This window comes from Salvelinus alpinus, chromosome 39, assembly GCF_045679555.1.
Source record: "Salvelinus alpinus chromosome 39, SLU_Salpinus.1, whole genome shotgun sequence".
Taxonomy (NCBI): domain Eukaryota; kingdom Metazoa; phylum Chordata; class Actinopteri; order Salmoniformes; family Salmonidae; genus Salvelinus; species Salvelinus alpinus.
Window position 1 is genome coordinate 7,397,323 of NC_092124.1, and position 24,463 is coordinate 7,421,785.

The following is a 24,463-nucleotide window of genomic DNA, read 5'->3' on the forward strand; positions in this document are numbered from 1 at the left end:
CAGGGCCGCCGGCAAACGTGTGTTGAGCTGGCATATGCCCCAACACTTTTGATTCGGTGTGATAAAAAATATTGACACAAAGGCATTGAAAATAGGGACAAAGTACTGCTGTTTACACTGATTTGCTTCATGATTTGTCAACTTGTGCACAATTAATCTGTGTTTCAGTCTCATCAACTGTAGCCTACTGATAACAACCACAGCTGCGGTAGCCTAGGGAAGCCTATCGGCTCTGATCCCCTCCTGCCAGGGGAAACGAAGCGGTAAAGTTGTGTATTTATATCTTAAGTCATGTATTTATAGCCTAAAATAGGCCTATTTGTTTGTGTTAAGAGAAAATGTGAATGTGATCAAATTGGCTTTATATTCCAACTTCGGGTGGCTCGTCTACCTCGACCTCAATCCAAAATTATTGACTGGAATTAATCAATCAACACAATATTGATGACGTACTGTGTGAGTAACTTTTTAATTACAGATGCAAATGCCTACACAATGCAACCCTGCTTATAGCAAACTCAGCCCTGTTCGTTCTATTGTCCAATCGCAGATGTCTATTTTTTTTTTTAACCATATGACCTGATTAGAAACAATCTGGTCCCATCATTGTCCATATAAAACCGTTTTACAGCTGATTTATTACTACCCTCCAACTAGGGTCCGAAGTTTTACCTGGTTAGGTTAACCCAGTGGTTCTCAAACCTCTCCTCGGGAACCCCCAGATGTTTCACAATCTTGTTTTAGCCCTGAACTAGTTCAACTGATTCACCTAGTCAAGGGCTTGATGATTAGTTTACAAGTTAAATTAGATGCGCTAGCTCTGGGATAGATCAAATACATTAACTGGTTGGGGGTCTACGAGGACAGGTTTGAGAACCTCTGGTTTAGCCAACCAGATAAGGCAAAACTCAAAACTCTGGGCCCTGAGGGAACGATTTAGTCTGGCTGTTTTTTCCCTCCTACACCTAGGCCACCCCATAGGCTTAGGCTGGAGCTTGACAGCATCTCGTCATTGTATCCAGTATCTCTGGTACCGTATTCAAGAACAGAGCGCACAACTATTTATTTTGCAACACCATTTGCGCTATGACGCTAACCAATAACATACTCTCTCTACAGTGTAAACGGAAGGAAACAATGACGAAGAACAATGTCCACGTTGGCGTTTTTATTATTGTTATTTTGACGTTTATTAACACCAAGTGAATTCAAAATATTAATAATTAGACTGCACAGCATCACATATTTACCCCATGTAGTCTTTAATTCTCGGAGACAAGACTTGGTTGATAACGTCTATCTAGGTAACGCTAGCTAGCTAACCAACAATGGCTAACTGTATGGTTTTTCACACTCAAATAGTCTCCATCATGGAGGTGCTAGCGAATTCAGCCGTGGCAGAGATCAGTAAACTCGTAGACGATGACTATGCAGTGTTTCGTGTGGAAATAACTCAAAGCCAGAAAGAAAACAGGGCATTACGGAGAAAACTACAGCTACTGGAACTGAAGGCAGCACGGGAGCGCGCAGAGAGGACAGTGCGAGAGCGATACAGAGGAATGGCAAGAGGTACATTTTGCAGGAGGCCGAGGCTGCGGGGGCTCTCGTCCCGTTTCGCATGCGTTTAGAAGTGTTAGCAAGAATTGTGTCTTGCTCAGTTTTTGATAGTATGCAATACTTCCCCTGATTACTTAGCTATCTTGCACATTTGTTGTATTTTACTTTTATTTTACCAGCCAGGCCAATTAAGGACAAATTCTTGCACAAAGACACCACCATATTCTAACCAAATTCTTGATTTACTGAATTTCTTATTATCATACTTTTAAAATAATGTGATGCATGGAACATAATCAATCAATAAATAGTATGTCAACAAGTTATAAGAAGTGTTACCTTACATTCCTGCCAACTGTAGACTGTGTAAATAATGTATAATATAGCGTTGAGCATTCACATGATCTAATCTAACCACCCCATTCCCCCAATCACTCTCTTAGGTGAAGGACATCTCACTGGAGGCCACAGGAACGTTGTAAAGCCATCGGGAAACAACGGGTGGAGAAATTACCAACCCATAGCTATAGATGAGGGGAGTGAACCCTCAACCCAGCATGTTATTGTGATAGAGGTTGGTGTCATAGTGTAACATCAAAATTACAGTACATCAAATGTGGCTTGTTCATTTCAGAAATGCTTTCCTCAGCTATTCACTGGCTTGCATCAATATGTATCTGCTGTACGGGAGTTTGTGAGACTCCCTAAGACATTGTTATCCAATTATACCGATTATAACCTCCTCTGTTCTTGTCAGTCTGTAGATGCAGAGGCTGCAGGTCCTGGGGTCAAGCAGGAGAGGTCTGAAGGAGAGGAGGACCCACAACACAGCAGAGACATCCAGACTGGGGCAGCGGCTGGAGTGGCGCCCCCTGTAGCCACAGAGGACCTGGCCACCGCGCCCCAGACCAGGACCCGATTCAGCATCCCGGAAGTCAGTGGAATACTGAATGTCGCCCTCAAGTCAGAGACAGACGCTGAGACTTTAAATGTAACACACCGCCTCTTACACACAGGGTCTGACCACAGATCAGACCCAGAGGGGCGGGGGAGACTGGGCTGTCCTCCTGCTCCTGGCTCAGATTACTTACCGATATTTCATCAGAGCCAGAGGAAGGTTAATTCCCTTGGAGATGGTGACGTGCTAGACACTGGGGTTGATGATCTCTCTTGTTCTTATGATACAGAGATGGACCCTGGCAACATATCCTTGGGTTTAGAGACACAGCCTGATCTGTCTAGAGAAGACTGGAACCGGTACAGTAGTTGTGTATACTCTGAAGGGTGTCTAGATGAGAAAGGGGAGGTTATAGTGGTAGATGAGGTGACTGTGAAAGTGGAGGGCGATGCTCCTTCCGCACAGAATGCAGATAGTCACCTAGGAGATGGACACTCACAGAGCAGAGATTTCTTAGATTACAGGGGAAGCTTAGAGACAAATCTAAATGTCACAACCAATTCTCCTTTACACGCGTTCAAGGATCGCTACCCAGTGTCCACGTCGATGGGGCCTTCTGAGTCACACCATTTCGATCAGGTATTGAACTCAAACAACAGGGCTAGAGCCCAGGTTCAGGGAAGAGGAGCCACATCAGGCAATGGTAAAGAGAAACGGTTCTTCTGCATGTTCTGTAACAAAGTCTTCAGGTGCCTCCAGAAGGTGGAGATCCACCAGAGGGTCCACACAGGGGAGAACCCCTTCAGTTGTACCCAGTGTGAGAAGAGGTTCTCCCGCCAGGACCACCTGAAGAGGCACCAGATGGTCCACACAGGGGAGAAACCCTACAGCTGCCCCCAGTGTGAGAAGAGGTTCTCCCGCCAAGACCAGCTGAAGATGCACCTGAAGGTCCACACGGGAGAGAGGCCGTTCTCCTGTACCCACTGTGGGAAGAGGTTTTCAGAGAGGAGCTACCTCAGGACACACCAGCAGAAAATGCATACGGCCCTTGTATAGAGTATAGTGACATGTAATCAGGATGAAAGTAAGGTGGTCCTGGTGGCTTCCCGGCAAAATAAATAGTGGAGGTACGCCGTACCAGTAAAACATGAGCCTATCACAATAATGAAAGCAAAATGTCAAGAAAACTGTAGGCTATTACACCATTATTTTTCATTAGGCAACCGCATATCTGAGGCATGAACAATTTGCGAATGGACTTGAAAACGAGTGGTATAACTTCAACTCCAAAATGCGACATGGTTCGACGAGAACACTGACATTTTTCCAAGGCAGTGATGAATGGCTGACACACAGCAGTGGTTGTATAAATTCCGGCCTAGTGAAAAATCGCCAAAATGTCATTAGACTTTGTGGTGTTTTGTGGGACAGACGTCTCTTTCCATTTCCATGTTTGGAGGCTGGAAATACAGTGCATTCAGAATTGTTTTATACCCCTTGACTTATTCCACATTCTTTCGTGTTACAGCCTGAATTCAAAATGTATTCAATATATTTTTTTCTCTCACCTATCTAAACATGTTTTTAGAAATGATAGCAAATTTCTTAAATGAAATACAGTTATCTAATTTACATATGCATTCACAATCCTGAGTCAATACATGTTGGAATCACCTTTGACAGTGTTTACAGCTGTGATGTCTTTCTGGCTAAGTCTCTTAATAGCATTGCACACTTGGATTGTCCAATATTTGCACATGATTTTTTCAAATCTTCAAGCTCTGTCAAGTTGGTTGTTGATCATTGCTAGACAGCCATTTAAGTCTTGCCATAGATTTTCAAGCTGATTTAAGTCAAAACATTTAACGTCGTCTTGGTAGGCAACTCCAGTGTATATTTGGCCTTGTGTTTTAGGTTATTGTCCTGCTGAAAGGTGAATTAATTTCCCAGTGTCTGGTGGAAAGCATACTGAACCAGGTTTTCCTCTAGGGTTGTGCCTGTGCTTAACTCCATTCCGTTTCCTTTTTATCCTGAAAACCCCCACATTCCTTAACGATTACAAGCATACCCATAACATGATGCAGCCACCACTATGCTTGAAAATGTGGAGAGTGGTACTCAGTAATGTGTTGAATTGGATTTGCCCCAAACATACACTTTTTGCCCTGAATACAGTGTTATTGCTTTGCCACATTTTTTTACAGTATCACTTTAGTGCCTTGTTGCAAACGGGATGCATGTATTGGAATATTGTTATTCTGTAGTGGCTTACTTATTTGAACTCTGTCAATTAGGTTAGTATTGTGGAGTAACTCTAATTTTCTTGAGCCATCCTCAGTTTTCTCCTCACAGCCATTAAACTCTGTAACTATTTTAAAGTCACTACTGACCTCATGGTGAAATCCCTGAGCGGTTTCCTTCCTCTCCGGCAACTAGGAAGGACTTTGTCTTTGTTGTGACTGGATGTATTGATACACCATCCCAAGTGTAATAACTTCACCATGCTCAAAGAGATGTCATGTCTGCTTTAAAACTATATATATTGAAATAGCTATAGGTGGCCTTCTGTGCGAGGCATTGGAAAACCTCCCTGGTCTTTGTGTTTGAAATTCACTGTTCGACTGATGGACCTTACAGATAATTGCATGTGTGGGGTACAGAGATGAAGTCATTAAAAAATCATGTTAAACATTATTGCTGAACTAATTTAGACTTGCCATAACAAAGGGGTTGAATACTTAATGACTAAAACATTTCAGCTTTTCATTTTTAATTCATTAGCAAAAAATTACACTGACATTATGGGGTATTGTGTGTAGGCAGGTGACAAAGAAATTAATCATTTAATGTATTTTAAATTCAGGCTAACACAAAATGTGGAAAAAGTCCAGGGGTGTGAATACTTTCTGAAGGCAATCCTGACCCTGGACCCTAGATAAGATAGACTGGGCTAACACAGCAAACCTTTTAGGCCAATAATATGCAGTTTTTAAATGTTTTTTGTTTGCTTTATAATCGTGAGAGATATTAGTTATACATAGATAGCTAACAAGGTTAGCAGTCTTTTCTCAAAATGAACCTCATTGTACTTCTACATCTGCAGTGCTTGCTGTTTGGGGTTTTAGGCTGGGTTTCTGTATAGCACTTTGACATCTGCTTATGTAAAGAAGGCTTTATAAATGCATTTATAAATACCAGGCCTTTGGCATGGTGCAGGAGCAGATAGGGTCAAAGTAGTGGAATGGGGTAGTGGGTTAAGGAGTGTAGGGTTAGGTGGAAGGGTATTTATTTATTTTTAAATATATATTTGTCTTCCAATTTTTTTTAAATTATCACAAAGTATAATGGATTTATATTATAGTCCATTTGGGGGAGGTAATGCAACATATTGGATGCCAACCGCCGTTAAACTCCGAAGAAGAAGTAGTAAACGGAAGTAAACAGTGATCAAGAAAACGTCAGCGTTTTAGCAAAATGTTTTACTAATTTAATTGCATAGCATCACATACTTATCCCATGTAGTCTTTAATTCGAGACAGGACTTGACTGATAGCTAACGTTACCTAGATAGCATCTAACAATGGCTAACGTGAACAGTATGGTTTTTCACACTCAAATAGCCTCCATCATGGAGGTGCTAGCGAATGCAGCCGTGGCAGAGATCTGTAAAGTCGTAGACGACGACTATGATGTGTTTCGTTTGGAAATAACTCAAAGCCAGAAAGAAAACAGGGCATTGAGGAGGAAACTACAGCTACTGGAAATGAAAGTGTCACGGGAGCGCACAGAGAAGACTATGCGAGAGCGCGTCCTCGCCAGTCCCAGAAGTGTCAAGATCCTCGACCGATACAGAGCAACGGCAAGAGGTATATTTTTCAGAATAGCCCTGGTAATATGTGGAAATTATGTTCACGCTTTCATAAAAGCATGACACCTACAAATGTGCGTTCGTAAATTGACTCTGTCTATCTACTCCGATTTCAGCGCACTCTCGTCTGGGTGTGCCAGAGAGGGCAGAATAACTGAAGCATTTACGAACGCGCAACACCGGTTAAAAATGACCAGTAAACTTCGGCAAAAAAAGTGATTATATTGTTGCCAGCAGTTTGTCAACAACGCTCTAGATAAAATGAAAACAGCCTAACCAGCTCTGCTACGGCGAGTAAAATGGTCAGAGTGAGGTATTCTCTCATGTGTCTGGAAGTAGTTAGCCAACTTTAGCCAGTTAGCTTGGGTGCTTGACTGCCGTTGTGAGGTCAGAACGCTCGGATGAACCCAGCTCCTCGATCAGAGCGTCCAGTGTGTGCTCCGAGAGCGAAACGTTCTGAATTTACGAACACACCCTTGGTACACAAGTAGAGTTTGTGGGCCCTGAACACATATTCAGCCATCGTAAAAAAAACGCATCCTGGTGGCTTTTTTCCATTCCGCCATAACCAAATAATGTGTTTTGCATCATATCTCCATAATCTAACATGATATTACAGAAAAGGTGATGTATTCCCACCCCTATGTTTTGATGGTCAATGACTACAAGGATGCCATGCACAACCTCAAACCTCATTTTGCTATTCCACCATAACCGGACAATGTATTTTCCGTAATATCTGCGGAACCAAACATAACACAGAAAATGTGATTTAAAAATAAAAAAATACACCTACACGGCCAAAAGTTTGTGGACACCTCTTCAAATTAGTTAATTTGCTATTTCAGCCATACTCATTGCTGACAGGTGTATACAATTGAGCACACAACCATGCAATCTCCATTGACAAATATTGGCAGTAGAATGGCCCGTACTGAAGAGCTTTGACTTTCAACGTGGCACAATCATAGGATGCCACCTTTTCAATGAGTCAGTTCGTTCAATTTCTGCCCTTCTAGAGCTGCCCCGGTCAACTTTAAGTGCTGTTATTGTGAAGTGGAAACATCTAGGAGTAGCAACGGCTCAGCCACGAAGTAGTAGGCCACACAAGCTCACAGAACGGGACTGCTGAAGCACATAGAGCGTAAAAATCGTCTGTCCCCGGTTGCAACACTCACTACCGAGTTCAAAACTGCCTCTAGAAGCAATGTCAGCACAATAATTGTTCGTCGGGAACTTCATGAAATGGGTTTCCATGGCTAAGCAGCCGCACGCAAGCCTAAGATCACCATGCGCAATGCCAAGCGTCGGCTGGAGTGGTGTAAAGCTCGCCACCATTGGACTCTGGAACAGTGGAAACGCGTTCCCTGAAGTGCCAGGAGAACGCTACCTGCCCCAAATCCATAGTGCCAACTGTAAAGTTTGGTGGAGGAGGAATAATGGCCTGGGGCTGTTTTTCATGGTTCGTGCTCGGCTTCTTAGTGAAGGGAAATCTTAACGCTACAGCATAGTGACATTCTAGACCAGGCCTGGGCAACTCCAGTCCTCAGGGGCCTGATTGGTGTCACACTTTTCCCCCATCCCTAGCAAACACACCGGATTTAAACTAATTGCATTTTTAACTGAAGATCATGATCATGAAGATCATGATTCGTTTATTATTAGGTGTGTTAGCTGGGGCTGGGGCAAAAGTGTGACACCAATCAGGCCCCCGAGGACTGGAGTTGCCCAGGCCTGTCTAGACGATTCTGTGCTTCCAACTTTGTGGCCACAGTTTGGGGAATGCCGATTCCTGACAATGCCCCCATGCACAAAGCAAGGACCATACAGAAATGGTTTGTTGAGATCGGTGTGGAAGAACTTGACTGGCCTGCAAAGAGCCCTGTGCGCTTGTCCAGGGTTACAATACAAATGTGTACTGTCGGGGTGCTCAAGGACCAAGGTTGGGAAACAATGCTCCAGACAACAACCTCTCATTGTGCATTTGTCCAACTCGTCCCATTTTTTGAAGGTCTGAGCAGAACAGCCTCGAAACAAATGTCCAGCTATAATACAACAGCAATGTCAAATCTGTTCTGTTGTATGGTTTGGAATGTTCCCATGTTGTCAAGAACTTGAGACGGATGTAGTCTTTCAGTAGTGGTTGTCTCAAGAATCGGCCGAATGAAATACAACAGTACGGTTATACAAGAAGACCGGTTGACCAAATGTCACAACACATCAAGAGACAATGACTTGCCCACATTCTCAGAATGCCCAGTTTTGACTCAATTTGGGATAATGTCCCAAAGAGGATGAAGTGGAATGAGTATGTGCATCTATTAGAATTAGATTTGTCAGCCTATGTGGACAACTCTCTGGCTAGAGGGTCTCGTACACTCTGATCTGCGAAGACCCTATTGGTCATCCATGACATGAATCTAGCCTAAAATGAATATCTGTATAATGGATACGTACTGTATACTCTACCGTACTCTGTCTAAATTGACAACTGGTCTGGCCTAGATGGTCACATGCACTCCAACCTTCAACCCGTTACATCTAAAGGAGGTTCCTTCCATCCCCCCCGCCACATTGCTACTGCTTGCTCTTTGGGGGTCTAGGCTAGGCTGTTGTGAAGCACTCTGACAGTCATTGTTGTGAAAAGGGCTATATAAATGAGTCTGTATTTGTTGATTGATGTCCAGCCCCAAAGCATAATTTGTTGGCGGATTTGCTCCTTTTCGGTTTCGTTCTTCATGGACATCTCAAAATGAATTTGATTGAGTTTGTCTTGAACGTTAGTGCGATCATTAAGGAGAATTGTGAAGTGCACCTAAATGGAAATGTTCTCTCCTGAAATATGATTTGAGTGGTGGGTGGCATTTGGGACCGACAAGCACTTGAGATGGATACGTGCCCTTGAAATCCCTGGGTCCAGACAAATCGAAAGGTCCTTCTTGTGTTCCGTGAATTCACACAGGGTCACACAGTATCCGAATTCACAACCAGGGAGTAAGACGACTGCAGCAGACAACTGTATGGCTCTGTATGACACAGAAATAATATATTGTGTATGTTGTCAGAATCTGCGATTTTCAGTGGCTTTCTTCCCATGGCAGTCCACCATTATATAATAAACTGAACTATTTATGATGTTCTACTGGGCATCATTATAATCCTTGACCATCAAAACATAGGTGTAGATGTCACCTTTTCTGTGTTAATGTTTGGCTCAGAAGATATGACACAAAATACATTTAGTTATGGCAGAATGAAAAACTGCCGTTTTTGCGATAGTTCCATATCTGAACTAGAGGTCGACCGATTAATCGGAATGGCCGATTTAATTATGGACGATTTCAAGTTTTCATAGCAATCGGAAATCTATTTTTTTTTTTTTTTTTTTTACACCTTTATTTAAATAGGCAAGTCAGTTAAGAACACATTCTTATTTTCAATGATGGCCTAGGAACTGCCTTGTTCAGGTGCAGAACGACAGATTTTTACCTTGTCAGCTCGGGGATTCAATCTTGCAACCTTACAGTTAACTAGTCCAACGCTCTAACCACCTGCCTCTCATTGCACTCCACGAGGAGCCTGCCTGTTACGCGAATGCAGTAAGAAGCCAAGGTAAGTTGCTAGCTAGCATTAAACTTATCTTATAAAAAACAATCAATCAATCATAATCACTAGTTATAACTACACATGGTTGATGATATTACTAGTTTATCTAGCGTGTCCTGCGTTGCATATAATCGGTGCGGTGCGCATTTGCGAAAAAGGACTGTCGTTGCTCCAATGTGTACCTAACCATAAACATCAATGCCTTTCTTAAAATCAATACACAAGTATATATTTTTAAACCTGCATATTTAGTTAATATTGCCTGCTAACATGAATTTATTTTAACTAGGTAAATTGTGTCACTTCTCTTGCAACAGAGTCAGGGTATATGCAGTAGTTTGGGCCGCCTGGCTCGTTGTGAACTGTGTGAAGACTATTTCTTCCTAACAAAGACAGCCAACTTCGCCAAACGGGGGATGATTTAACAAAAGCACATTTGTGAAAAAAGCACAATCGTTGCACGACTGTACCTAACCATAAACATATGCCTTACTTAAAATCAATACACAGAAGTATACATTTTTAAACCTGCATATTTAGCTAAAAGAAATCCAGGTTAGCAGGCCATATTAACCAGGTGAAATTGTGTCACTTCTCTTGCTTTCATTGCACGCAGAGTCAGGGTATATGCAATAGTTTGGGCCGCCTGGCTCATTGCGAACTAATTTGCCAGAATTTTACATAATTATGACATAACATTGAAGGTTGTACAATGTAACAGCAATATTTAGACTTAGGGATGCCACCCGTTAGATAAAATACGGAACGGTTCCGTATTTCACTGAAATAATAAACGTTTGTTTTCGAAATGATAGTTTCCGGATTCGACCATATTAATGACCAAAGGCTCGTATTTCTGTGTGTTATTATGTTATAATTAAGTCTATGATTTGATATTTGATAGAGCAGTCTGACTGAGCGGTGGTAGGCAGCAGCAGGCTCGTAAGCATTCATTCAAACAGCACTTTGCTGTGCCTCAAGCATTGAGCTGTTTATGACGTCAAGCCTATCAACTCCCAAGATTAGGCTGGTGTAACCAATTTGAAATGGCTAGCTAGTTAGCGGGGTGCGCGCTAATAGCGGTTCAAACGTCACTCGCTCTGAGGCTTGGAGTAGTTGTTCCCCTTGCTCTGCAAGGGCCGCATATTTTGTGGAGCGATGGGTAACGGTGCTTCGAGGGTGGCTGTTGTCGATGTGTTCCTGGTTCGAGCCCAGGTAGGGGCGAGGAGAGGGACGGAAGCTATACTGTTACACTGGCAATACTAAAGTGCCTATAAGAACATCCAATCGTCAAAGGTATATGAAATATGTTCTGAGCATGAAACTTAAACGTTAGCTTTTTTACATGGCACATATTGCACTTTTACTTTCTTCTCCAACACTTTGATTTTGCATTATTTAAACCAAATTGAACATGTTTCATTATTTATTTGAGGCTAAATAGATTTTTATTGATGTATTATATTAAGTTAAAACAAGTGTTCATTCAGTATTGTTGTAATTGTCATTATTACAAAAAAAAAAAAAAAAAAAAAAGCCGATTTAATCGGTATCGGCTTTTTTTGGTTCTCCAATAATCGGTATCGGCGTTGAAAAATTATAATTGGTCGACCTCTAATCTGAACATATTCAGGGTCCCAAAGTGTACCAAGTTTCATGCTTTTATGAAAAGGTGAACATATCACCTAAAGTTTGGCACATATCAACTGGACTACATGGCAGAGCCTGTGGGGCCTATAGCCCCGTTCTCTTCTGAGCATGTGTAACTTTAGATGTGTTAATGATATATGGTTAACTAGAATTAGGTCTTGGTCAGTTTTTGGATAGTATGCAATAATTCCCCTGATTACTTAGCTATCTTGCGCAAAGACATTATATCATATTCTAACCAGATTCATGTTTAATGCATTTTCTATTATTTCCTCAATGAAAACAATATGATGCATGAAACGTAATATCGATCTATAAATAGTATATCAATAAGTTATGCTAAGTGTTACCTTACATCCTTGCCAATTGTAGACAGTGTACAGTAGTGTTGAGCATTGACAGTAACTAACTTAACCACCACTTTTCCCCAATCACTCTCTCAGGTGAAGGACATCTCACTGGAGGCCACAGGAGCTTTGTGAAGCCAGCGGGGCACAATACATGGAGAGATGACCAACCAATCACTGTTGATGAGGGGAGTGGAACCTCAACCCAGCATGTTATTGTGATAGAGGTTAGTTTTACATCAAATTTACAGTACATCAAATGTGGCCAGTTTATTTCAGAAAGGTTCCCTTCGGCTATTCACTTGCCATAGTGGAGCTTGTGAGACTTCCCCACGACATTGTTATACAATACAACTCATGTACCGGTAATAACCTCTTCTCTTCTTGTGTCAGTCTGCAGATGCAGAGGCTGCAGGTCCTGGGGTCAAGCAGGAGAGGTCTGAAGGACAGGAGGACGTAGGTCACTGCAGAGACATCCAGACTGGATCGCCCCCTGAAGCCACGGAGGACCTCGCTGCCGCCGCGCCCCAGCCCAGGACCCGACGCAGCATCATGGAGGTCAGTGGAACGCCGAACGCCGTCCTCAAGTCCGAGACAGACAACGAGACTTTAACTGTAACACACAGTCTCTTACACACAGGATCTGACCACAGATCAGACCCAGAGAGACTTTGTCTGGGGAGACTGGGCTGTTCTCCTGCTCCTGGCTCAGAGTATTTACCAGTATTTCACCAGAGCCAGAAGACTGTTCATTCCTGTGGAGATGGTAATGCGTTAGACACTGAAGTTGATGATCTGTCTTGTTCTTACACTACAGAGATGGACCATGGCAACATATCCTTGGGTTTAGAGAGACAGACTGATCTGTCTAGAGGGGACTGGAACCAGTACAGTAGTAGTGTATACTCTGAAGGGTGCCTAGATAAGAAAGGGGAGGGTCTGGTTGTAGATGACGTGACTGTGAAAGTTGAGAGTGATGCTCTTCTGATATGGAATGCAGACGAGACTCACTTAAGAGAAGGACACTCTCAGGGCATCAGTAGTGACTTCTTAGACTACAGGGAAAGCTTAGAGACAAATCTAAACGTCCCAACCCACTCCTCTTTACACGTGTTCAGGGATCGCGACCCAGTGTCCACGTCGATGGGGCCTTCCGATTCACACAGCCACATCCTTTTAGATCAGGAATTGAACTCAAACGACAGGGCTACAGACCAGACTGAGGGAGGGGGTGCAACATCAGGCAATAGTAAAGAGAAACGGTTCCTCTGCATGTTCTGTAACAAAAGCTTCAGCTGCTCCCAGAATGTGGAGATCCACCAGAGGGTCCACACAGGGGAGAAACCCTTCAGCTGTACCCAGTGTCACATGCGCTTCACCCAGGCTGGCACCCTGAAGAGGCACCAGAGGGTCCACACAGGGGAGAAACCCTTCAGCTGTACCCAGTGTCACATGTGCTTCACCCAGGCTGGTCATCTAAAGAGGCACCAGAGGGTCCACACGGGAGAGAAGCCGTTCGCCTGTACGCACTGCAGGAAGAGGTTCTCTGAGAGGAGATGCCTCAGGATACACCAGCAGAAAAACCATTCCACTCTATAACATAGAAAGTGTTGGATTCGGGGTTAAACTTGGAACATTGTTATACTCAGAAGTATAGGAACATTAGTTACAAAAGAGACATGAGGGGTGCCATAATGAAGTTTGGGAGGGGCTGAGTGCAGGGAAAACAATCGCATGTGACAGTACTGGTAAGGGGAGAAACCGTTGAAGGCTCATATCACTTAGTTCCCTGCTTAGCAAGAATGATGCAATGTTTTGAGATAAGGAGGAGACTCCACCGAAAGTGAAGTACCACCACGGGGGAAGCCATGACTGTGTCGGAATTACAGCTGTATCGACCCTTTGGGAAGAATTAAACTTGGTTAAGCTTCTCTAGTGTCCGTGAGTTATTCACTCAAAATTAGAACATAACAAAAGTAACCATTCCACTCGATAGCTTCTGACATTTAGACCCTGCATTCAAGGTAGACTCTGCGAGATGACATAGATGTACAAAGTAAACAGCAGCAGTGGGTCAATTTCCACAACAACTAAGGAGTGTTGAAGTGCAAGGCTCAGACATTGTAGGATATATAAGCCTAAAAAGTATATTGCATAGTGTTTGTACTGTGTAGGCCAGTGTTTACCAACTCCAGTCCCCCAACAGTACACATTTACATTGTAGCCCCGGACAAGCACACCTCATTCAACTCAGAGGGCTTGATGATTAGTTGACAAGTTGATAGTGCTACAATAAAAATGTTTAATGTTGGTGGTACTTGAGGACTGGAGTTGGGAAACACTGGTGTAGGGTATATGATGTTCACACATGCCTAGTACATTACTTCCATTCAACATGTTTTTTCCCCCAAGACACTATCAAGTTCATGCAGATGTTTAATTGAGACGTGTATGTGTGGTTTTCAGATGGTGTATTTCAAACTTGTTTCTGTTTAATAAACACCTACATGGGACTTTTCATTCTAAGACTTTCATTGAGACTCTCTTTAATATACATCACATCTGATCGCACCCTTTTCTGCATAAACATGACAGCTCTTTATAACCAATATACACTTACTAAATATACCTACACACTAACAAACACCTACTGTACATGTCAAAATAGTTTAGTCAGATGTTGGCTGACTTGACTTATCATAGCTGACTCATATTTACCCACAACATCATATTTATGTCCATCATGATGGGTTTAACAACAATGAAGTCAGTGTAAATACAGTATAGGACTCAAACATAGTGGGGATGGGTAAACACTCAAAAATGAAAGTATGTTTATCAGTGTGTGTGTCAGAGGGAGTGTATGTCTGTAATCTGTATTACCTCTCTTCCAGGAGGAGGAGGGTCCAGAGGTGCTGCTGGTGAAGGAGGAGGGGTATGAGGAGGGTCTGGGGAACCCTGAGGGGACCATGATCATGGAGGACAACCAGACTACACCTCCTCCTGAACCCACAGAGGAACCAGCTGAGCAGCACAGGATCACACACAGTCTCACTGAGGTGAGCCCACTGAACTACTGTCTGAATGGTATTAGGTCAGTGTCTATATCCACAAAGTCTCTCAGGGTAGGAGTGATCTAAGATCAGTTTTGCCTTTTAGATCACAATGAATAAGATTATATGGAAAATATCCGAGATCAGCACTCCTATTCTGAGACTCTTTGTGGATACGGGCCCAAGTCCCGATGAATTTTGTCTTAAGTGTGGGACCATGTCTTTGAATTATCAAACCATTAAAGACTGTCAAGTCAAATCAACTAACATGTTTGCATAGTACTCATAGCAATCCCTCATTGCCCAATCAGAAGATTCTCTATAGCAGGGTGCTCATATCAGATTTCTTGATCCAACATCCTCTCACTCTGTATCTCTTACAGTCAGTAGACATGGAGGATGGGAAGCCTGATCTGCTGCTGGTCAAAGAGGAGGCGATAGAAGACGGACCAGAGAGCATTGATCTGCTGAGTGGACTAAAGATGGGGGAGCAAGGTAAGGGAGAAATACATACAGTAATAGATCTTCAATGGGAATAGTGATGCACCTGGCTATTTGTTCTTCATTCATAAAATGAAATCAACAGAACTTATGTTTACATACAATGTATGAACTTGACCTGGTAATTGACCAACAAAAAAAGTAGAATTCTGACAAAAGCCCATTTTATAACCTCTTCCGTTAGGTGGTTGGCTGGAGGCTAACAGAGACTGGGCGGCCAGCTTGGTTTCCCAGACCCAGGCGGGTCCAGCCAAGAATCCAGGGGACGACATCGCTGAGAAGGCCAGGACCAGAGGCGACATAGTGAAGGTCAGTGGATGGGACAGCGTCCTCAACTCTGGGCTGGTGAACAACACTGTTAACCACAACCAGAAACAGACAGGTGAACACAAAACAACATCCAAACTTGGTCTCCATGACAACAGACTGGCTGAGACCAGGGCGAGGCGTAGATTTGGTCTGCGAGGACGTGTCCTTATTCGGCTGGAGAGAACAGACACAGAGTTGGTTAGCGATGCTCCCTCCTGCTCCTATTAGTTGTGATTCAGAGAGACTGATGGCGCTTCAGGTTAACCCCCTAACAGGCCTTCAGCCTGCCTTCAATAGGATCTATCAACTGGAACATGGACCCTGTGACAACACAGACACTCCCTGGCCTTCGTCCTCCTCACACTCTCCTAATGTTAAACAATGCCAGTGCCTCAATACTAAATGGCTACACAAGCCCATTCACAAATGACAGTAGTAATAGTAACGCTATCAGTAGATCCAGTGGCAAAGAGAAGCGCTTCCCATGTTCATTCTGTGTGAAAGCCTGGATATCCACCAAAGGATGCACACGAGGGAGAAATCGTTAGGCTGCCACTTGTGCCGGGCCAGTTTCTCCCACTCCTCCAACCTGCAGTGGTACCAGAGGGTCCACACAAGGGAGAAACTCGACAGCTGCCCCCAGTGTGAGAAGAGGTTCTCCCGTCAGCACCAGCTGAAGATGCACCTGAAGGTCCACACTGGAAAAATGCTGTTCCCCAGTACACACTGTGGGAAGAGGTTCTCAGAGAGGAGCTACCTCAGGATACACCAGCAGAAAATGCACACGGCCCATGTACAGAGTATAGTGACATGTAGTGTAGAACTAGTTAGTTTGTAGTTAATTCTATTGGTTTGGGATTTAGTACATTACTGGATGAGATGAACTGAGGAAATAATGAGTATGATGAGGCAGAGTAGAGGATATGGTTAGTGTCCTAAAATGCTTCACTAATGAAGTGTCATGTTTACGTAATGAAACGTCCCTTTTTCAGGACCCTGTCTTTCAAAGATCATTCGTAAAAAATCTTCACAGATCTTCATTGTAAAGGGTTTAAACACTTTCACATGCTTGTTAAATGAACCATAAACAATTAATGAACATGCACCTGTGGAACGGTCGTTAACTAACAGCTTACAGACTGTAGGCAATTAAGTTCATAGTTATGAAAAATGTGCAATGTCTGTACTGTGAGATGCCTAAGATAGCGCTACAGGGAGACAGGACGGACAGCTGATCGTCCTCGCAGTGGCAGATCACGTGTAACAACACCTACACAGGATCGGTACATCCGAACACCACACCTGCAGGACAGGCACAGGATGGCAACAACAACTGCCCGAGTTACACCAGGATCTCACAATCCCTCCATCAGTGCTCAGACTGTCCGCAATAGGCTGAGAGAGGCTGGACTGAGGGCTTGTAGGCCTGTTGTAAGGCAGGTCCTCTCCAGACATGACCGGCAACAACGTCAGCTATGGGCACAAACCCACCATCGTTGGACCAGACAGGACTGGCAAAAAGTGCTCTTCACTGACGAGTCGCGGTTTTGTCTCACCAGGGGTGATGGTCGGATTTGCGTTTTTTCGTCGAATTAATGAGCGTTACACCGAGGCCTGTACTCTGGAGCGGGATCGATTTGGAGGTGGAGGGTCCGTCATGGTCTGGGGCGGTGTGTCACAGCATCATCGGACTGAGCTTGTTGTCGGATCTCAATCCCATTGAACGTCTGGGACCTGTTGGATCGGAGGGTGAGGGCTAGGGCCATTCCCCCCCAGAAATGTCCGGGAAATTGCAGGTGCCTTGGTGGAAGAGTAGGGTAACATCTCACAGCAAGAACTGGCAAATCTGGTGCAGTCCATGAGGAGGAGATGCACTGCAGTACTTAATGCAGCAGGTGGCCACACCAGATACTGACTTACATTTGATTTTGAACCCCCACCCCCCCTTTATTCAGGGACACATTATTCCATTTCTGTTAGTCACATGTCTGTGGAACTTGTCAGTTTTACTTGTCACCGGATTGTAAAGCCCTTTTGTTTTAATGGGTTCTTTTTGTATCATTCCAATGGCTCTATATTGTTAGGTACTTGATTCACATTGTTAGAGATGGGCTTGATTGTGGTTAACATTTTAGAATGTCATGTTTCTGTGTGTACAGCAAAGAGTTTCTTAGATAAACCTTTATGCTCTTCTGTTCAATTTGTGTTTACAGTCTGTAGTCCATGAAGACCTGCTGATATCCGGTGTTACTGGTGGGAGAGACTGGGCAGGTGAGGTGGCTGGTCACAAACCATGGCCCCGGATCCGAACCATGGATCAGGAGCCGTCACTCTTCCTTCCTGAATCGGAACCAGAACCCAACAACGAGGGACAGAGACTCCACCACACAGAACACAACCAGTGGACAGGTGGACTGAACAACCTCAGTTCTGGTGGTCATCAGAGTGACAGAGACTCCAAACAGGGATCCAGTCTGCAGCACAGGCCCTTCTCTTCACAGTCTCAGTGCAGGGATGGAGCTAGGCCTGGGGCTGATAGAGATAGACCCTCCTGTTCCTATGATACAAACACCGCAGTATCGATGATGAACAGAGCAGGTCACCCTGGGCTTCAGCCTTCACAGATAGTGGTGGGAGACCCCCCTGGTGGTAGTCTGTCTTCTCCTTCAGGGTCTCATCTAATGCCTGGTGGGGTCTGGGTTCATAGAAGGCCTAGGCCTGAATCTGGGTCTAGTCTTCCTCCAGGTTACCCCACAAATACAGACAGGGTCAGGATGAGCGTTCACCACGAGACGTACCTAGCCTATAACACAGCACACAATCCCAACAACACCCAAACAATGGCTAGAGGTCAAGGAGGGAGCTCAAACACTAACCCCCTGAGGGTGGTGGCTCCTGCTTCTACCTCCTCTGGTGTCATTGGGTCACAACATGGGAGGCCGAGCATTAGGACGGACGCCGACAAGCCGTATGCCTGCCCCACGTGTGGGAAGCTCTTTGCGAAGACTAAATATATGAAGCAGCACCAGACCGTTCACACCAAGGAGAGGCCCTTCAAGTGCAAACTATGTTACAAGAGCTTCTCCTTCTTGAGTTACCTCATCAGACATAGGCGTGTCCACAACAGGGAGAAATCGTAGCTATTCTTTAGCTGAAACATTATAGTTATCATTAAGTGTACTGGGGTCAAAGTTTTTGGGGGATTACTGGGTCCTTTAGTTGATCATCTGGGGATGCTCACATGATACAGGCTTGTTGTTTGGTGTGCTGGCATAGCCAAAAAACACTGACATTAGCAAAAAACTAAGTTGTTTTCATGAATTTTTACAATACCCTACATTTTTTGGACTTCGTACCTGTGGAACCTAGTGGAAACCCTTTAAATCTCGGTCCTTGCCCTCCGGGGTCCTTGCTATACGGAATCCTTGGGATGTTTGCCTTTTGTTCTATTCATAACAAATTAGTTATAACACCTTTAACACATTATTTGGCATAGTCAGGTTGTACCTGTTCCTTTCTGTACTAAAAAGGTGATAACATCTGTTAATAAATGAGAAATAATTTCCTTTTGATAAAGTTTACAATTTATTTGCTTGTTTATCATTTAGAATTTAACATGACTTTAGTTTCATTGGCTTCCTTCGGGAGGGGGGGGGGGGGATTCATGAAAACTTTGTATTTTGCTCATTTAAGTTTGGGGGTTAAGATACATTGTAGAAATAGGGGTTTAGCCATAATTATGACTTTGTGGCTGTGGAAACTAGTGACGACCGCTTTAATGACACTGATCTTGAATAGGAAGTTTGATGTGTAGTGTGGGCATTGGGATGGGTGGAAGAAGTGGGGCCTAAAAGGGTAATTGCGTGTTTAGACTCTGCTACTAGCCTGGTCGTGCTGAGAGGTTAGTCAAAAGGCACGCCCAGACCTGATAACAGCTGTTGATGGCACTTTATAGGGTGGGGCAGAAAGGGAGTAAGATAGGTTTTCTGTGGGTCCCAGCTCATGTTGGGGTAGGGAGAAATGAGGCAGCAGAGGAGGTAGCAAAAGCAGCTGTGATGTCAGCAGCCGTGGTGTGATCATAACAACATACAGGAACTCAAGTCATTCTGTTCACCTGATCTAGAATTCCTCACAATCAAATGTCGACCGCATTATCTACCAAGGGAATTCTCTTCGATTATAATCACAGCCGTATATATTCCCCCCCAAGCAGACACATCGATGGCCCTGAACGAACTTTATCTGACTCTTTGTAAACCACACACCCTGAGGCTGCATTCATCGTAGCTGGGGATTTTAACAAGGCTAATCTGAAAACAAAACTCCCTAAATTCTATCAGCATATCGATTGTGCTACCAGGGCTGGTAAAACCTTGGATCATTGTTATACTAACTTCCGCGACGCATGTAAGGCCCTCCCCCGCCCTCCTTTCGGAAAAGCTGACCACGACTCCATTTTGTTGCTTCCAGCCTACAAACAGAAACTAAAACAACAAGCTCCCTCGCTCAGGTCTGTTCCACGCTTCAAGACTGCTTCGATCACGCGGATTGGGATATGTTCCGCATTGCGTCCAACAACAATATTGACGAATACGCTGATTCGGTGAGCGAGTTAATTAGAAAGTGCATTGACGATGTTGTACCCACAGCAACGATTAAAACATTCCCAAACCAGAAACCGTGGATTGATGGCAGCATTCGCGTGAAACTGAAAGCGCGAACCACTGCTTTTAACAAGGGCAAGGTGACCGGAAACATGACCGAATACAAACAGTGTAGCTATTCTCTCCGCAAGGCAATCAAACAAGCTAAGTCCCAGTATAGAGACAAAGTAGAGTCGCAATTCAACAGCTCAAACACAAGAGGTATGTGGCAGGGTCTACAGTCAATCACGGATTACAAAAAGAAAACCAGCCCCGTCACGGACCAGGATGTCTTGCTCCCAGACAGGCTAAATAACTTTTTTGCTCGCTTTGAGGACAATACAGTGCCACTGACACGGCCCGCTACCAAAACCTGCGGGCTCTCCTTCACTGCAGCCGAGGTGAGTAAAACATTTAAACGTGTTAACCTTCACAAGGCTGCAGGCCCAGACGGCATTCCCAGCCGCGTCCTCAGAGCATGCGCAGACCAGCTGGCTGGTGTGTTTAAGGACATATTCAATCAATCCTTATCCCAGTCTGCTGTTCCCACATGCTTCAAAGGGGCCACCATTGTTCCTGTTCCCAAGAAAGCTAAGGTAACTGAGCTAAACGACTATCGCTCCGTAGCACTCACTTCCGTCATCATGAAGTGCTTTGAGAGACTAGTCAAGGACCATATCACCTCCACCCTACCTGACACCCTAGACCCACTCCAATTTGCTTACCGACCCAATAGGTCCACAGACGACGCAATCGCAACCACACTGCCCTAACCCATCTGGACAAGAGGAATACCTATGTGAGAATGCTGTTCATCGACTACAGCTCAGCATTTAACACCATAGTACCCTCCAAACTCGTCATCAAGCTCGAGACCCTGGGTCTCGACCCCGCCCTGTGCAACTGGGTCCTGGACTTCCTGACGGGCCGCCCCCAGGTGGTGAGGGTAGGTAACAACATCTCCACCCCGCTGATCCTCAACACCGGGGCCCCACAAGGGTGCGTTCTGAGCCCTCTCCTGTACTCCCTGTTCACCCACGACTGCGTGGCCATGCACGCCTCCAACTCAATCATCAAGTTTGCGGACGACACTACAGTGGTAGGCTTGATTACCAACAACGACGAGACGGCCTACAGGGAGGAGGTGAGGGCCCTCGGAGTGTGGTGCCAGGAAAATAACCTCACACTCAACGTCAACAAAACAAAGGAGATGATTGTGGATTTCAGGAAACAGCAGAGGGAGCACCCCCCTATCCACATCGACGGGACAGTAGTGGAAAAGGTGGAAAGTTCCTCGGTGTACACATCACGGACAAACTGAATTGGTCCACCCACACAGACAGCGTTGTGAAGAAGGCGCAGCAGCGCCTCTTCAACCTCAGGAGGCTGAAGAAATTCGGCTTGTCACCAAAAGCACTCACAAACTTCTACAGATGCACAATCGAGAGCATCCTGTCGGGCTGTATCACCGCCTGGTACGGCAACTGCTCCGCCCACAACCGTAAGGCTCTCCAGAGGGTAGTGAGGTCTGCAGAACGCATCACCGAGGGCAAACTACCTGCCCTCCAGGACACCTACACCACCCGATGTCACAGGAAGGCCATAAAGATCCAGGACAACAACCACCCAAGCCACTGCCTGTTCACCCCGCTATCATCCAGAAGGCGAGGTCAGTACAGGTGCATCAAAGCAGGGACCGAGAGACTGAAAAACAGCTTCTATCTCAAGGCCATCAGACTGTTAAACAGCCACCACTAACATTTAGTGGCCGCTGCCAACATACTGACTCAACTCCAGCCACTTTAATAATGGGAATTTATGGAAATTATGTAAAAATGTACCACTAGCCACTTTAAACAATGCCACTTAATATAATGTTTACATACCCTACATTACTCATCTCATATGTATATACTGTACTCTATACCATCTACTGCATCTTGCCTATGCCGTTCTGTACCATCACTCATTCATATATCTTTATGTACATATTCTTTATCCCTTTACACTTGTGTGTATAAGGTAGTAGTTGTGGAATTGTTAGGTTAGATTACTTGTTGGTTATTACTGCATTGTCGGAACTAGAAGCACAAGCATTTCGCTACACTCGCATTAACATCTGCTAACCATGTATGTGTATGTGACAAATAAATTTTGATTTGAAGGAGGCGGTGCATAAGGTGGTCCCATTAGAGGGGGGATGGAATGTACGAGCATCATAGCAGAGGGGTTGACCCAGGAGTGGCAACGTGAGTGGGAGAGAGAGGAGCGGGGAAGGAAGTTTCTCTATCCAGAATTCTGAGAGGGAGGTCAGGTATCTGGGGTGTGAAAGGAGGGATGGGGTTCTGTTGACAAGGCTGAGGTTGGGTCATTGTGGATTGGGTAGTGTGTTATTGTTAGTGGGGAAACACCCAGATGGGAAGTGTGAGGAATGTGGTGAGGTAGAGGTTGAAGTATGTCCTGTTATATTGCTGGTGGTATGCTGAGGATAGGAGGCCATTTTTCTGTGAACTGACTGTTGTGTAACTGCATTTTTGCCTGTAACAATTTTGAGCTAGCACTTTGACTTCTGATGTAAAAAAGGCTTTATAAATACATTTGATTGATTGAGCTCAAATAATAGGCAGATCGAAATAACAAGGAAGCTGTTGTCCTTTCTCTATTCCCCGGGCCTGCACCTACTGGTGTGCGGCTGTTAGATATTTAAATGTGTAATTTGCACTCTGACTTGAGAAATGCAGCGATACAGCGTCTAGTCTGCCGGGAAATGCACAAGAAGAAGGTTTGATGTGTAATGGAGCAGTATCATATTTCAATGAACAGCACACATACCTTTTCATTTAACCGCACCCTTTGAGCTATGATTCCAACCAATAAGATCCTTTCTCTTCAGTGTAAACAGAAGTGAGGTTGTGACTCATAGGCACAAGATGGCACAAGCAGGAGGAGGTGTGGATCATAAAGATAGATAGAGGACTCGTCTTTATCTGTGCCATTATAGCGTCTGACAGCATGGAAAACAGAGCAAAGCAGAGTTAGGAAATAAAACGTCCAGTGCTGTGTATGTCCCCTCGTCTTATAGGAGAACGTTTGTTGAAGAGGAGCGGAACAAGTTGCCAAATCAGATTAATCCATTTGAGATTTCCAGACTGGTGGAAAGAGTGATGGTAAAGTGAATTGTGTGTGGATTATGAGAAGTGGACTTGTTCTGATTTCTTGTACTTCAGAGGAACAGAAGGAGCGTGTGTTGTGCTTCACCTGATTTCGAGAAGGTTGCCATGTCATGCGTGGCTATTCGGAGCAGGGCACCCCTCAAGGGGGTAATATCTGTCGTCCACAGGAGGCTGCGGAGGGTATAACAGCTCATAAATGGCTGGAACGGAGCAAATGGAATGGCAAACATGGAAACTGAGTTCGATACCATTCCACTGATGCCGCTCCAGCCATTACCACAAGCCCGTTCTGCCCAATTAAGGTGCCACCAACCTCTTGTGCTGGAGTCTTGTGGGAAATCGATGTTGCAGAAATAAAATGTATCCATGGAGTGATTGATGCACGTCGGATGAATGGAGTTTAAAAATATATATATATATTTTTTAAACGAGTCCATCCGTACCCAAGTGCAGTTTGGGTATATGAATAACCATGTCAGAGGGTTTATCCAAAGACCAATGCAGTGTAATCACTGTAGAGGTTATGGACATGTGGAAAGTGTCTGCAGAAGGGAAAATTCGAGATGTCCATTTTGTGGAAGAGATCATCTCATGTGTTGTAAAAGTGAGGAGCACTTGTTGCAATTGTGGTGGGGATCATGAAGCGACATCTTAAGAATGGCCGGCGAGGGTGGTTGAGGATGAGGTGGCTGAAGTCAGGGCCAACCAGAACATTTCATATGAAACAGCTGTAAAAAGGATTGAGGGACCTAATGGTCCTGAAGTGCCTATGGTGGTGAATAGGCCTTCTCTGAAGGCGGCAGGGGTTGCCAGACATTTTACATGTCAAGAAGGTGGACTTTGTGGCCTTTATAACTA

General features: G+C 44.4%; 2 protein-coding genes across 2 annotated transcripts; both read left to right on the forward strand.

The window, feature by feature from the left end:
* Positions 1-851: 851 nt before the first annotated feature.
* Positions 852-4,135, forward strand: LOC139566728 (uncharacterized). The gene is made up of 3 exons (XM_071388003.1): positions 852-1,569; positions 2,001-2,131; positions 2,315-4,135. The coding sequence occupies exons 1-3, from the start codon at positions 1,329-1,331 to the stop codon at positions 3,509-3,511; spliced, it is 1,569 nt and encodes a 522-aa protein (XP_071244104.1). The 5' UTR covers positions 852-1,328; the 3' UTR covers positions 3,512-4,135.
* Positions 4,136-5,690: 1,555 nt separating this feature from the next.
* LOC139566718 (uncharacterized) lies at positions 5,691-19,365 on the forward strand. The gene is made up of 7 exons (XM_071387987.1): positions 5,691-6,321; positions 12,023-12,153; positions 12,320-12,484; positions 14,821-14,985; positions 15,363-15,474; positions 15,665-15,789; positions 18,003-19,365. The coding sequence occupies exons 1-7, from the start codon at positions 6,036-6,038 to the stop codon at positions 18,927-18,929; spliced, it is 1,911 nt and encodes a 636-aa protein (XP_071244088.1). The 5' UTR covers positions 5,691-6,035; the 3' UTR covers positions 18,930-19,365.
* Positions 19,366-24,463: the final 5,098 nt, after the last annotated feature.

Coding starts and splice junctions, on each gene's coding strand:
- LOC139566718 (XM_071387987.1), top strand. CDS start 6,036: ATGGCTAACGTGAACAGTATGGTTTTTCACACTCAAATAGCCTCCATC. Junction 14,986..15,362: donor TCACACACAGTCTCACTGAG/GTGAGCCCACTG, acceptor TATCTCTTACAG/TCAGTAGACATGGAGGATGG. Junction 15,475..15,664: donor ACTAAAGATGGGGGAGCAAG/GTAAGGGAGAAA, acceptor CTCTTCCGTTAG/GTGGTTGGCTGGAGGCTAAC.
- LOC139566728 (XM_071388003.1), top strand. CDS start 1,329: ATGGCTAACTGTATGGTTTTTCACACTCAAATAGTCTCCATCATGGAG. Junction 1,570..2,000: donor ATACAGAGGAATGGCAAGAG/GTACATTTTGCA, acceptor TCACTCTCTTAG/GTGAAGGACATCTCACTGGA. Junction 2,132..2,314: donor AGCATGTTATTGTGATAGAG/GTTGGTGTCATA, acceptor TGTTCTTGTCAG/TCTGTAGATGCAGAGGCTGC.